General features: G+C 57.0%; 1 protein-coding gene across 2 annotated transcripts in view; it reads left to right on the top strand.

Moving 5' to 3' along the window:
• Positions 1-15,266, top strand: part of CMIP (c-Maf inducing protein) — a 232,581-nt gene that overhangs the window by 141,056 nt on the left and 76,259 nt on the right. For both annotated transcript variants that reach the window (XM_019413076.2, XM_019413079.2), the window contains exons 2-3: positions 760-885; positions 12,782-12,832. In XM_019413076.2, coding sequence (XP_019268621.1) covers positions 760-885; positions 12,782-12,832 — 177 coding nt within the window. The remainder of the gene's footprint in view (positions 1-759; positions 886-12,781; positions 12,833-15,266) is intronic.

Below are 15,266 nucleotides of genomic sequence, written 5' to 3' on the forward strand. Positions count from 1 at the left end.
GGGGTAGCAGGCCCCCCAGAAGACCTGTGGAGCTGAGGCCTGGACAGTGGAGGAGGAGATGCCAGGGATGGGGCCACAACCGTTTGGGGACAAAGGGCAGGCTAACTGTGTGGTGCCACCGGGTGGGCCGTTGGGGAGGGCCGACAGAGAAGAGAAAGTGGGTGCGGCTGGAGGAAGGAGCCTGGCAGGGGTGGAGGGGCACGTGGGATTCGTGCTTGGGCCACCGGGAGCTGTGGAAGGACACTGAACAGGGAGTAGGGGGATACAGTTCGTCGACTTGGAATGTGGCCCTGGGTCTCGAGTGGGGAGTGCATATGTGGGTGGGGAGACAAGACCCGGAAATCGAAGGGGGTCTATGACTGCATTCTGGGCAGGAGAAGGCAGTGGCTTGCACACGGTGAGGGCTGGAGGGATCCAGGCTCTGCCCTGTGCTGGGCCCCGCGAACACCCAGAGGAACAGGGCACAGGCTTTGCCCTTAAGGTGCCCCCAGTCTGGTCCCGACTCTACAGCTCCAAACACGGGGGCGAGTTTCCACTGCAGCCCCCTCCTGCCAGCTGGGATGCTAGGAAAGACGGAGTTCCTTTGGTCTCCAGAGTCGCCCCGTGTCTGTACCAACTCGGTTTGCCTGTTGCCAGAATGGGGGGGGGGGGGGGGGAGGATGTTTTCTGGAACCTTCTTTGAGGCATGGATACTGTGCCTGATCTTGTAACCAATGTGTGTCTTCTCTCTTTCTTTTTCTTTTTTTCTTTTTGCTGCAGCCAACTGGGTACATGGAAAACTCGGTCTCCTACAGCGCTATTGAAGACGTTCAGCTGCTGTCCTGGGAGAATGCCCCGAAGTACTGTTTACAGCTCACAATCCCTGGGGGAACAGTCTTACTGCAGGTAGGAGAGACAAACATGAACAAGCAGTTTCCTCTGCCCCCTCCGCCCTCGCACTCCGCTTTCCCTCAGAGGAGACGGCCAGCTCCCAAGAGGGAAGGTTATTTAGCTTAGGGCACATTCTTCTCCAGCATAAGAAAGGTATAAACCGTGGGGCCCTCTCTGGGAGAGGAGCAGGGAATGTGCACAGACCGAGCTCCTACCGCCTGCCTGTTGCAGCCCAGGAACCTTATGTCTTATGCTTTTCTTTCTCTCCACAAACCTGAGAAATGGGTCTTTTGATCTCCATTTTACAGATGAGGTAACTGAGGCGCAAAGGCATGTTTTTAGGACTTAGAAGGCTATAGTAAGCAACACGTGCCACCTTTTGCTCTACTTCGAGTGAGGAGGAGGTTCTTCTCGTCGGTCTCAGTCTTTTTTTTGTCCTTTGAGAGAGAGAGAGATTGGGAGCGTGCACACCACGAGCAGTAGACAGGGGCAGAGGGAGAGAGTCTTAATCAGGCTCCCCGCTCAGCCCAGAGCCTGATGCGGGACTCCCTCCCACGGCCCTGGGATCATGACCTGAGCCGAAACCAAAGGTCAACCGACTGAGCCCCCCAGAGCTGTCTCCTTGGAAAAGGGTGCATTTTGTGTGTATCGGTCAGGGCTGTTGTTTGGAAATGATACAAACATTCAAACTCTCTAAAGCAAAAAGAATTTGATGCTGTAATTGTGTTCAAGTAACTGGGAAGTCTAAGAGAGGCCTTCAGGCATAGCTTGATCCAGGAGTCAAGTGATAATAGTATTCAGGGACTCTCTCTGTCTCCATTTCCTGGTTCTCTTTCTGTGCATTGGCTTCATTGTCAGGGACGGTTTCTCCATGCATGAGAAAAATGGACTTTTTTTTTTTTTAAGTTTATTTATTTATTTGAGAGAGAGCATACATGTGGATGCATGAGCAGGGGAGGGGCAGAGAGGGAAGGAGAGAGGATCCCAAGCAGGCTCCTCACTGCCAGCAGAGAGCCCGCCTCAGGGCTGCAACTCATGAACCGTGAGATCACGACCTGAGCCAAAATCGAGAGTCGGTTGCTTAACTGACTGAGCCCCCCAGGCACCCTGGGAAAGAGGGACTTCTATCCTTAAAAATGTGAGAGCCCATTTTCCTTCCAGTACCCTTCGGTAAAATCTCACAGAAGATTCTGACTGGCCCTGCTGTAGTCCCCTACATCCCAGGGATGGCCCCACCCTAGGTTACATACCCAGCCTTGACCGTAGGGGGCTGTGTACTCTCATGGCCCTTCCAGGACCTTGTGGTCCGGGAGAGGTGGGTCCACCAGGCAAGGAATCGTGGCTGAAAAATTTGCAGCAGTGCATACATGCGACGTGTCCTGTGTCGTTTCGGGCAGAGCCGTCCCAGCCTCCGGCAGGGACCCCGAGTCCGAAAGTGCTCATCTAGAGAGAATTCATTCTCTTGTCTTTGGGAGAACAGGCCCTCCTTTTAGGAACATATTCTTTCTAACTCTGTCACTCCAGGGAGATCTGCCCTGAGCCTGAAGAGATGTTCCCTAAAACGCATTTCCAAAGCGGCCACTAGATTGTGTAACAACACTGAAGGCGAGAGGCACATGGTCTGGCCTCTGAGGAATGCTGAGCTCAACAAGCTGACTCGAACAGCTAATTCTTTAGAAAAATCGTCTTCTTTCCTGTCACCCCTTGGAGGACACCAGCACCACGGCCGCCCGTCTGTTTTCTTCTCGGTTCTGGCGCCCTCTGCACTGGGCTGTCTTTCTTCTACCTGCCCTCACCTTTTCCCTCCTCCCCACCCCCCAGCCCAGCCAGCAGAACTCTCCTGTCTGTCCTTCCGGCCCCTCTGACGGCTGCCATCTGGAGTCTGTGGGGGCGGCCACTTCCGGCCCCCTTGGGCTGGGACCTGAGCAGCGGCGGGACATTCGGGGGGCGGGGACAGTAATAGCATCCTGTGGAAAGCTGGAGAAGAGGGGTACAGAGAAAATCCTACTGACTCACAGAGCACCGAGCCGGCCTGCTCCCTGTGCTGGGGGAGGAAGGTAAATGAGCCCCTTGGCCCCATCCTCGAAGAGTTGTGGGGCTCTCTGGGGAGACCGAGCTCTAAACACGTGACTACAGAGATAACAGCTAAAATAGAGGCACATCCCGGAGGGCAGGGACTGACTCACTCGGCCTGGGGGGGCCAGAGAAGGCTCCCCAGGGGTGGTGACCTTATAGTGGGGCATAGAGGGATGAGTAGGAGTGTGCCAGGATGGGGGGCACACACTCGGGGCAGAGGGAATGCGGGTGCAAAGCATGAATGTGAGAGAGGGGGCGTTTGCTGCCCTGGAAGAGAGGGGGAGGCAGGTTCAGGGCCCTGTGGATGATGTCCAGAGCTCTTGGGTCACAGCCAGACTCTATGGGTCTTATTAGCCGAGTGAAGAAGCCAAGGCTATGTTCCGAGGGCAATGGGGAGCCGTGGAAAGCTCTTACGGGTTGGAAGGGACAGTAGAGGGATCAGTCTAGTTGCAGGACAGAGAGGGAGCACCAGAGGGAGGCAGGAGGGAGGGAAACCTTGAAGTAGTCCAGCTAGAGTGGGGAGGGCCCTGAGCCCCAATCTCCTGGGCTGTATAGTGGCTGCTGCTTGGCCGGCAGGAGGGTCGCATTGTTCCTGGGGCTGGAGGGGCCGGCGTCCCCCCAAGGAAGGCCCGAATGCCGCTCACCCAGGGGTGGAGGGGCAGGGAGGCTTAGAGGGATGTGGGTTGCTGGGCAGTGGAATGTCCCTTTAACCCAGGCCGTGGCTGCGGGCCGGCGGTTATGACTCGCCTGGCTGGGGCTGCGTCCGGCCGTGGCCTCGCGTCAGAGCTCCCCCTGCCGAGCCGACAGGCGGGCCTGCGCCGGCACCCCCCTTGCTCGCTGCACCCCCCCCAGCTCCGGTGGACAGAGGCTGGAGCAGGAGAGCAGCACTCACACACGGCCCTCCACCCCATTACTCAGGGAGCCCAGGTGGGTGCAACCCCCCCCCCCCCACCTCACCCTCTCCCTCCGCCGTTTCCACCAGCTTCCACCTCGCTTCCTTCTCATCATCGCCCTCCTCCCTCCCCTCCATGATTCACGGGTCGTGTGTGGCCGCCTTGTTACATAAGTGGGTTCCAAGTCATCTTGGAGATGGCCTTTGGGCTGGAAGGTACCTGACGCCCCAGGGTGGCACTCCTCGCGTGCTGTCGACAGTGTCCGCGGGACCCTTCTTTGGGTTTGTCCTGGTTTGTGTGATGGGACCCGGAGCTGTGGCACGACTGAGCAGTCCTCCCTGCCGTGCGTGCAGGAAGGACCAGGACGCAGCCTGCCGTGCTCAGGGGGCAAGGCCGCCTGGAGCAGCTTCGTCTGGGTCTGGGCGCCCCTGGCCGCAGGGCAGGCAGAGGGTGAAATGCCCCCCCCAGGGGTGCCTCCCGCCGGCAGCCACTAGCCACACTGGGTTGTCTGCATTTTAATTTACTGAATCAAGTTGAGAATGCAGATCATGGTCCACTGGCCACATTTCGAGTGCTCGGTAGCACACGGACCTAGCGGCTGCTGCTTGGACGGTGCAGACAGCGACCGTTTCCGTCATCGCAGAATGATGGAAGTGCTGCACGGGGCTGGACCCTGGAACTTCTCGTTGCGGCCCCGTGTTCCACGCACCGCCTCCCTGCCAGAGGAAGTAACCTCACAAGGCTGGAGGCTCTGGCCTGTTCCAGCAGCTCTGAAGAGGGTCACGTCCTGCTTCATGTGCACGGCTGTTCTCTCCCGCGGGGTGATGTTGGGGTTGCAGGGGTCCCCACCCTCGCCTGCCAGGCTCTCGCTCTCGGTCTCCCTTTCGGGTTCTCGTACCCACGTGAATCTGTTTTCCTCTGTCTCTCTCTGACACTTCCTCTTCTCCCCGTGTCTCCCTCTCTCTCGCTATATTTCACTCTCTGCTTCTCTTATAGTTTTTTTTTTTTTTTTTTTTTTTTTTTTTCCTGATGTCTTTCTCCATCCCAAGCCTCTCTCCACCCCAGGCCCTTCTCTCCGTGCATCTTGACTTCACTGCCTCTGTGTCTCCTCCTCCCTCTGTTCCTCCCTCTCCAACCTCCATCTCTCTCCCAGGGACCTCCTGACAAAGCTGCTTTGTTAGAATTTGAATCGCTGCCTCACTCAGACCTCTGGGAGCTGACCTATCCGAGTTCAGGGAAGGTTAAGAGACGATCTCTGGCAACCGTGCCTTCTCCCAGCGCAGAGGGCCCGAGCGATGTGCCAGCAGGTCGAATCCCCAGACAAAGGCACCAGCCTCCCAGCCTTGTCCAGTTGGTGTCTTTCTGGAAGCTTTGTGTTTTTCAGCATGAGCTCCCTAATGCCATGTTATTAGAATCCCCGGGTGCAGAAAGGGCCTATTTATCTTCTTTCCCCCCTTAATGCCCTTTGTGCTGATGTTTCATTGTGAGGAAGTAACTACATAAGAACATAAACGGTGCAATGAAAGCGTCCAGGGCGGGGGGGCTCCTTGCCGGCCTGTGGGGTGGGGTAGCCAGCATTAAAGAGCCCTGTGGCGCCCATCATCTGGGGATTTCTGCCTTGCAGTTGGGTTTCTGCCCATCCGTGAGAAGTAGACAGGAGCCCCCTGCTCCTAAAACAGGGTCCAGGCGGAACCAGAACAAAGAGACCCTCGTCTCCCGATGGTCTCAGAGACCGGCTCTTCTCCCAAGAGGATCTCCAGAGGCCAGGCGTCAGGGGCAGGGACAGGGTGGGTTCCCTTCTTACTGGAAGCCAGTGAGAAAGAGCTTTCCGGTCTGAAAAGCACGTGCTGTTTTTTCCCTAAGAAGTTGGGCCAGGAAGGAGAACTTGGGAACAGTCACCCACAGTGCACCCTTGGCTGTTTTTCTCACCTCTCGAGACAATACAACAATGAGAGAGAACTTGGCAACTTTCGAAGAGGAAATTAGGCAGAATTTGCCTGGAACGAGGCCCTTCCAGTATTAGAAAGATTTATCGCTAGGAGAAATTAGCGCTGGCCTGAGCAGGCCTGCCTGCCTCCAGGGGCTCTTTCCCATGCTTGAATCCAGTGACCGCCCCCCCCCCCCCCCCCCCCAGGACTCTGAGCTGTACCCTGCGTCCCACGGCGCCAAGTCGTCCTGGCTCAGCTGCCCATACAGCAGTATAGAAACCCTGTGCAGAAACTCACCCTTTCCTCTGGGCCATGTACAGCCCAGTCCAGAGTGGACCTCTCCTTTCCATTGGGAGGCACTTAGAGGTGATATGTCGGGATCCCGGACATCCCCCCGCCCCGCGCCCCGAGCAGCATCCGTCCTTCTTCGAAACCAGACAAACCAGAAGAAGGAGCAGTTCGTGGCCCAACCTCTCCGGCTCCATCAGTGAGAGATGTGCCGCCCCTCTTCGGGAGGAAAGTTCTGGCCCCTTCTCTTGTTTGCGACATGGGGATTGGAACCCGAGCCGAGTCCTTCCTCCCCCCTTTCACCAGGCATAATGCCTTCAGATTCCCCAGCCCAGTTCCTGCAAGCCTGCTGGAGCCCAGACACATGGCTCTCCTGTTGGGGGCAGGCAGCCTGTGCGGCCTTGGACAAGCAGCAGTAACCTCTCCAGGGCACTGATCTTGTCTGTGAGCTGGAGTCGTAGGACCTGCCTCCTTGGCTGTTGTGAGGACCAGCGTTACTACACGTAAAATACTTAGCACTGTGCCTGGTCATAGGAGGTTTTCGGGGAAAGACAGCCGTGACTCTTTTTTAGTCCCGATCGGATACACCTTGGGGAAGAGACGGGATCAAGACTGAGTAGTTCTTTAGAAGCGTGACTGCACATGAGATTTTTCTTCCAACGAGCAGGACGGGTGATGCTTCACCCATCCATCTAACTCTCCACCCACCCAGTCCATTTATGTATCTGTCTGTCCACCCGTCTACCCATCCGTCATCCATGCATCCACGTGTCCATCCAGTCATCCATTCAACATCCCAGCCAATCTTTCATCTAACAGACATTTCTCTGGGTTTTGCGGACGCAGTAGTGACTAAATCAGACATGGTTGCTGACCTCATGGAGCTCACGGCCTGGCGAGAGAGAAGAACGATGAGATCAGCACTTGCAGGGCAGGGTAGGGCAGTTAGATGAGCTTCCACCGCCTGAGGTGGTCCGGGATGGCGAGGGAAAGGGAAAGCGCTGAAAGGAATTCGGGGCAGAACTGAAGGGTGAGTAGCGCAGCAGGCCCTGAGGGAGGAGGAAGGCAGAGTGTTCCCGGGAGGATGTATGTCCGGTGTGAAAGCTACATGAAAAGCGAAGCAAGCCGGCTCATGCTCGGTTATGCTGCCGTGGCAAAGCAGCCCCAGCTTCTCAGTGGCTCAAAACAGCAAAGGGTTTTTTCTCACTCAGGCCACGTGTCCGTTGTGGGTCAGCGGGGAATACTGCTCACGGAGCCGGTACCGTCTGGCATGTTCCTGGTTTTACCGCGGCAAGGGGAAGGGACCCTGCTAAGTAGCGTGCTGGCTCGTAGAAGCTCCACTGGAAGCGACGCAGGTCACATCCACTCACGCTTGGTTGGCCACGGCCAGCCCCGTGGCTTCGAGTACCTGCCACGTGCTGGGAGGAGAGCTGGACACTTTGCGGGAGGATGCTGATAAGACCACAGCAAGTCTGGGCCTCAGTTTGCTCATCAGAAGCGTGGCAGGAAGGGATGGGCTGGGCTAGAATTGGGTCCCTAACCTACGGCCCCTGGTGTCTTCCAAAACTGCCTCTGTGTGTGTGTGTGTGTGTGTGTGTGTGTGTGTGTGTGTGTGTGTGTGTCTGTGGGTATCTTTGCGTGCACCTGCATGTGTGTGCAGTGGACACATGTGCACTGTACTTGGGTGTGATTCTGCAGCTTGTTTCAGGTTCTCAAAGGGATTCAGATTCCCATAAATCCCCCCAAAAACCAAGAACTCCTGAATGGGTGATCCTTGAAATCCCTTTGAGCCTCCAGTTCAAAGAGCCTCATTTGTTACGATGGACGAATGTAGTCACGGCCTCTGTCTTCCTCCAAAGTGCAGCCAGCCCAGAGGGCACAGCGAGGGCTGTGGCCACCTCTCCTCCTGGTCGCGCTGGGGAATGATGAGCCCAGCGGGTGGGGTGGGGGACGTCTGCTGTCTCTGCCTCCCTGGAGTGGAGGCAGGGAACCGGATGGCACCTCCAGCATTTGCCCCCGTGTCATGAGTCCACTCGGCGAACTTGGTGACCCCGGCTTCACCGGGGAGGTAGCAGTTAATCCGACGGGACTCTGTCTCCTTTCCCAGTCCCGTGGGCGGGATGGGGCTCTGAGAGTGGCGGGAAGGAGGGCGGGGAACGTGGTCCCAGCCAAAGTGCTGGAGGGGGCGAGGGGTGCAGAGGACAGAGAAGGGGCGCGTGCCAGACAAGCTGTAGCAGCGAGGGCGATGGTGTGGTCAGGGGTCGGGCTGGGTCAGCTCCCAGGTGGGTGGCAGGGCCCTCCCACCTGCTCGGAGCCTCCGTGCCTCGCCTCAGAGTGAGGTGTGCAGAGCAGTTTGCTCGGTGCCTGGTAGGTGACATCAGCCGGGGTTCCTCAGTTCAGCCCCGTGCCTTGGGGAGGCAGGCTCCCCGGGTCCACGGTACAGGCGGGGTGGTCCAGGGTCACACAGCTGTTTTCAGCTGGGATCCACCAACTGCTCCACTGAACCCACACCTGCGTTCTTTCCAGAACGTGACTCTGACCTCCTCCAGTTGAGATGCTCACGGGATGATGGAGGCAGCTGGGAAGCTGGGTGTGGGCAGGCGCGGGGGCTCTCCCACGTGAGGAGGGACTCGGAACATGCAGGGGGTTCTGCCGGAAAGGTCAGGCCGAGAGGGGAGGTGAGCAGGGCAGGTGAGATGGGGTTATGTCGCTGAAGGAACCTTCTTCCCCTTCTAGAACGCAAGGCTGCTGTCAAACAGGACACAGCAGACCCAACGGAGACCTGGGGACGCGGCCCCAGGCACCAGGGCAGGGGAGGAAACGTGCACAGCCATCTCTGCTTAGCAGCAGGCCGGGCACATCGAGGTGGAGGTCGAGGTCGGGCAGAGCCAGACCACCTGGGGGGGTGGGAGGAGGGCTCGTGGTGGAAGCAGGGGAAGCTGCCGCTCCGGGGCTGGCCAGTGCCTTCTGGAGGAACAGCTGGAGAGAAAATGCTTTGGAACATACGTTTTTGAGAAGGAACAAGTGTCCAGTGGTGCCTTGTGGGTCAGTCTTGGATGTAAGCAGGCAAGATGGACTCAGGCCGTCTCCAGCAGAAAAGGAATATACTGGAAGGATTGACGGGAGCCTGGAGAACAGGCTGAGGCAGGTGGTAGCACCGTGCCCCGCCCAGCCTAGGGTTGCCCTTTAGCGGAAGACACCCCTCTGTCTCATAATGAATTCTTAACCCCTTCATCCCCACGTTGCTTGGCTCAAGACCCAGAGTCCTGGGCAGGGGCTTCTGACTGACGCGACTGACGCAGCCTGGATCACCTGCTCCTCACAGTCAGCCAAGGGAGGGGCTCCCCCCCCCCACCCTTAAAAATCCCCAACAGGAGCTTGCGTGCTGGGGTGGTTCCCAGAATGGGAAGGGCTGGGCCTGGTCACGGGGAGACCAGGTCTGCGTTCGATTCGGCGGCCGAGGCACAGAAAGGGAGTCACTGTCTAGGGCTTCCTACCACTGCTGTGCTTTCTCACCTCCTGCTTTGTGTGCGTGTTCATTCATTCTTGTGCAGCTGGCCTGCAGTGGTACCCGGTACTGCTAATCAGCACGGGGGATTTGGGCCTAAGGCTCTGCCCTCAGGGCACCTGGGTGGCTCAGGTGGTTGAGCATCGGCTCTCGATTTTGGCCCAGGTCATGATCCCAGGGTCGTGGGATGGAGCCCGAAGTCGGGCCCTGTGCTGAGTGTGGAGTCTGCTTGAGATTCTCCTTCTCAGAGACTCACTGTCTCTCTCTCTCTCTCTCCCCCACACACACACACCGCTCTCCCTCAAAATAAAAAAAAAAAAATTTTAAAAAGGACTCTGCCCTCAAGGAGCTCATTCACTTGGTCATTCAGTCCAACCAGTGACACCTTATGGGCATTGCCCGGTCCCACTGTGCACCCCCAGGACCAACAGAGCAGCCCCTCTGAGCACTAACTAGCCATACCTCCCACACCGGTTTTCTACTGCTGCTGTCACGCATTACCACACCTTTAGCGGTTCAGACAACACAAATTTAGTACTTGTTGTTTCTAGTTCTGGAGGCCAGAAGTCCAGCACGGGGCCCACTGGGCCAAAATCAAGGTGTCGGCAGGGCTAGAGCCTTGCGGAAGCTCTTGGGAGAATAGCTTTCCGTGCCTTTTCCAGCTTCAGGGGCTGTCTGTGTCCCTTAGCTTGTGGCCACATCCCTCCAACCTCTGTTTCTGTCTCTTCTCTCTGACCTCCAGCCTCCCTCTTGTAAGGACCTTTCTGATGACATTGACTCGCCCAGAGAACGCAGAATGACCTCCCCATTTCAAGGTCCTTAACTTCCTCAAATCTTAGCAAAGCCCATTTGCCACCTAAGGTGAGGCCTTCGCAAGGACAAGCATGTGGACCATCTCTGGGGGTCCTGTATTTGGCCTCCTGCACCTGCCCCTCTCTCTGGCCAACTTGGGTGTGTTAAAAAGCCCAGAGATGGTTGTGGACTGGGCGTGTGCCGGGTAGGCTCACACCGGCCGGGACCAGCCCCTGAGAGCGGATCCAACGCGTCTCTTCCCAACTGTGGTCCAGGGATTTCCCTCCTTGTGGCGTGGAAGCAGCCACAGTGGGATCGTTTACAGCACAGAAGGTGGCACATGCTGTGATCAGGGCTTTTCTATTCTGCAAGCCTGTTGTTCCACGTTTATCAGCATCCCACAGGCCGTGGCTGCACGGATCCTGATCGGTGCTGTTTGTAAAGTGTCTACACGTGCCAGGCACTGAGCTAAGTAAGGGTTTTGCGTGGATTATCTCATTGTTGGGGATCTTTGCGTCGCTCTCCCTGAGCATGGGGTGTATTTTTTCATCCTAATGAACAAGAAGTGTCACAAGACCACAGAGCTAGGTCAGCACGGATGGGAGGTGAGTCAGCCACAGACCCTCCGGGGTGCTGCTGGTCCCGTGAGACTCCCCTTCGGCCACCACCTCCCCCCCAGTCAGGTGACAAAGGCTCTGTGTCTTCAGGGAACTTGAACCCAGGTCTCTTGGAGACTCGGCCACCGCAGAGGTCCCTGAATCACACGGAAGGTGTCCCCCCGCTCACTCCCACTCAGGGCAGAGATGCCAACTTGCCTTGTATCCACAGGCTGGTATCAGTCTGCCAGTCTCTGAGTTTGCACACGGAGACCTGGTACCCTTACCCTCCCGCACTGGCCACGGAACAGGTTCGTTTATTCAAGCCCAGAGATTTCCCCAAACTGTGCCCTGGGAGAGCGGCTGATGCCCCATTGAGGATCTGGGTAGGGTACCTGGATCCCCTTGACAGAGGGTGACCCGAAGTTGTACACGCTTGTGCATGTGTGTGTGTGTGTGTCCATGCAGGCTGGGAACAGAAGTTGGACTTTCATACTTGGAAAGAAGCTCCAGCCTTTGCGAGAGTCCCGGGACCATGAAAGTCAGGGTCAACTTAGAACAGAGGGCTGCGGGGTCAGGCGAGAACAGACACTGCATTTCTGCCCTTAGGGATGGTGACTGGAAAACTTGGAATGCCAGAAACTCTGTGGTTTACAGCATGAGTCAGACTGCCTGGGTTCAAGTCCTGGTCCCACACCTACTCCCTGTGAGCCTGTGGGAACGTTCTTAACCTCCCTGAGCCTCAGTTTCCTCGTTTGTACCGTAGGGGTGACGATGCTGACGGTCCCGACTTCCCAGGGTAGACTGGCCAGGACCAAACAAGCCAGTCCACGCATAGACCTTAGCGCTGTGTCTGGTGCACATTAAATGAATCATAAATATTGCTGTTATCACCCAGAGCCGTGCTGGAACCGGGGGTGAGAGCCCCAGCAGCGTGACAACTGCAGGGCCTTCCTCGGGCCACGATTCACTTGAGAGGGATCAGTGATGACAGTAACGACAGAGGCGGTGTTTCTGTGTGAGCACGTACTATGTGCTAGGCCCGATTCTGTGCACCTTACAGGAATCCTTCCCAATCCCCACAGCATTCCTGCAAGATAGGGCTAGTGGCCCCGTTTTACGGAGAAGAAAATCCAGGCCCAGTTGCCAGGGTCTGCGAACGAGGGTGGTGCACATCTGGGAAGATTTTGCTCCCTGCACAGTGATTTTTAACTCGAGTCCCCCTGAGTTCAAGGCCGGGTGCTCTCTCCCATGACTTTCTGCGGTTGGCAAGAGGTTCATAAACCCACAGGCTCTGAAGCCAGCCTGCCTGGGTTTGAATGTACTTAGTTGTTGTGAGACATCAGAGACTCAGTTTCTCCCGCTGTGAAATGGGCGTAGCGTTAGCCACCTCACAGGGCTGTTGTGAGGCCTGATGACAGAACACGTGAATAACAGGCGCCAGGCACCTGGAGCAGTGCCTGGTGGAAAGGAGGCACCCGATCTGCTCCTACCACCGTGCCTCTCTCCGCTCGCCCCGGCCCCTCCCGTGATCCTAATGAAGTCAAGATACGTGTGCAGTGAAAGCTCTTCAAGCAGCCGGTGTCTGGAGTCCCTTATACCCAGCAAATTATAAGCACGCAGCGGCAGTGATGACTCATTTCAGAAAAGTCCCCCCGGTTGCCACTTCTGTTTCGGTTTTTGCGCCCGAAAGGTTCAGCTGGGTGGGTCCCTGTGCTCGGGCCGCAGGGCAGACCCTGCTGGACGGGGCGGCCTGGGGCCCGCGCAGTAGTGCCCTGACATGCTGCAAGCCGGTGACCGGACCTTGCTGTCCTGTTCTTGTCGTTGCAGGCTGCCAACAGCTACCTGCGAGACCAGTGGTTCCATTCTCTGCAGTGGAAGGTAAGTCCTGACTCGGTGGCTGCTTTCGGGCGGCCGCCTCGTCTCGGGCAGCCTCCTGCCGGCTCAAATCAAAGCTCGTCTGTTACCCGGAGGTGTGAGGGCAGACGCCTCCTGCCTTCCAGACAGCTCAGCCCGGGAGCATCCCTCCAGTGCACGAAAGCCTCTCCCCCTTCTCCCTCTGACGTCCGGTGGCTTTCTCCCTGCAGTGCCGAAAAGGCGTTCCTGCCCCGTTGGCCTTTGACTTTGCTCAGGAGCTTTAGAGCGTTGGGCCTGCTTCCAAAAGGACCATAGAAGGGCTTGCTTTCAGAACAGGGGCCCGCCTGAGGGGCTGGGTGAGGCAGGCTCAGGGTCTCAGGGCTCTGGGTTGAAAGTAACTTCGGAAGGTTGCTCCAAACATAAGTTTTCCAGGGAGTCCACCACCCAGCCATTCTCCCCGCTCTTCACTTCCTGTCCGTTACCTGGTTCTTCGGCCCAGTTTTCCGGTTCGAGCTCTGCATAGGATGGTCCGGAGCCTTTTAGCACATAAGGAAATTAGACCTCTGCTCGTCACTTTCGAGACCCAGGGGCCAGATCTGCTGAGAAGGGTCCTCCCAGCCCCCCGGGGAGTCCCCGTTGTGCTCCCCCGTGTGGGACATGCAGTCAGCGCCTTACTTAACACCCCGCCTGCCTGGCTCTCGCGCCTTCTGATAATTTTAGTTTAGAACAAGCCGTGACAGTCCTGTGGCCTCACAGAGCCAGCAGGGTAGGGCCGCGATGACCGGGGCACGTCCTGAGCTGTCGTCTTCACGGGGAGCCGGGGAGCCGCTGAGGATGAGTGGCCGGCCCTGTGCAGAGTTTAAGGCCTCGTGCCATGTTGGGATGACCGAGGGGACACTCGGAATTCCTCCCGTGCCTCTAGAGGGACGCTCATCACAGCCAGACCAAGGACGGAAATACCACCCTGCAGAATTACATTCCTGGCCCTAAAGAGGGCCACTCCCCTCCTCTCCCCGCTGACAGCTGCAGGGCCACTTGCTTTGTGCTGTGTGACAGTCTTGGAAACTCAATGCAAGTCTCCAAGGGAGGGAAGGGACGAGAATTTATTGAGCACCTACTGTGTGCTAGGCTCCTCGTGACCATTTCACCCTTGCCACAGCCTTATAAGGCTGATTTCCACCGCTGCTCCCATTTTATGGATGGGGAAGGTGAGGCCAGGCTGACCCCACTCCCATAGCTGGTCAGGGCTAGAGGTGGGGTTCTCCCCTAGGTCTCTCTCATGCCCACAGCTTGGCGAACGTAGGTAGAAGGCAGCAGACTGCAGCTAGGAAGGCAGAGTGGCACATTCCTGCTCACAGAGTCGGCAGGTGCTGCTGAGACCTCCGTTTCCCCAGCGAGATTACCCCGCGTCCCTGGGGCCTGGCTCTCTGCGGCCCCGCGTGTCCCAAGACAGGCAGGGCTTACGTCAGGACCTGCAGGGGGCCATCTGGGAGTTGAATGCCAGAGCATTCCAGGGGCAGGGAAGGTAACAGGGGTAGTGTGGTCAGGGGGCCTACCTGAAGGAAGAGGCCATTTCACTGCCACACACAACGGCTGCCTGGCCTCTGCCCCATTCTGTTCTCTGTATGTGTTTTCCACGTGAGCGGAAAACTCAGTAGGTGATTGCCTTGTTTTGTCCTAGCTCAGGAAGGGGCAGGAAGCACTTAGAGACAAACCGCCCCCTGGACAGGTTGGGAAAATGCCTCATTGCAAAGGTGGCCAAGATCAATGTCAAGGGAGCGGCTGGCTGTTTTTAGTGGTAGTCCACAGAGCTCTGCTTCCTGCCTTGTCCCAGTCTGCGTTTTCTTTAACTGTCGTCTGCGGCCTATGGGAACACCTGAGAGGCAGCGCTCGGGGAATTCGTGAGTAGTGTGCAGCTCCGAGGGCTAACGAAGAAGGTGGGCACAGAAAGCTGAATTTCGGGACACCGACTGGCTTAGAAAGATGATCGGAAAGTGACAATCTTGAAACGTGAAATTTAAACATGAAGGGTTACATGTGGGATTTAGGCGATTGATTGAACAAGTACAAAAGTGGGGACCCCTGAGCTTCTAGCAGTTTCCAGGAAAACCTGGATGCCTGCACTCAATGTTAGTGGCGTTTGGTTTCTTTGTGGTTGTTAAATTAAAAACAAAAACAAAAACAAACCCCAAAAGCGTCCAGGAAACCCAAGTCAGAGTTTCAAGGAACTGGTAAATGCCGGGCAGTGTGCGGCCCGTTCGTGAAGTGGTTGATGGGGACGTTTGTTCTCCCTGTGTAAGCATTCGCTCGTGACTTAGGTGTGTATAAGACCCTGGCAGTTTTCCTCCTTTGACAGTTGCCCCCACTCCAATAATTTAGGTATGCTGCCACCAGGTGGCAGTGGTATCTTAGTGTGAGCAACTTGGTTTCAGTTTTGATGAGACTGGAGGAGGGAGGC

The sequence above is a fragment of the Panthera pardus genome, unplaced genomic scaffold (assembly GCF_024362965.1).
Source record: "Panthera pardus isolate Hobbes unplaced genomic scaffold, ASM2436296v1 HiC_scaffold_19, whole genome shotgun sequence".
NCBI classification, from domain to species: domain Eukaryota; kingdom Metazoa; phylum Chordata; class Mammalia; order Carnivora; family Felidae; genus Panthera; species Panthera pardus.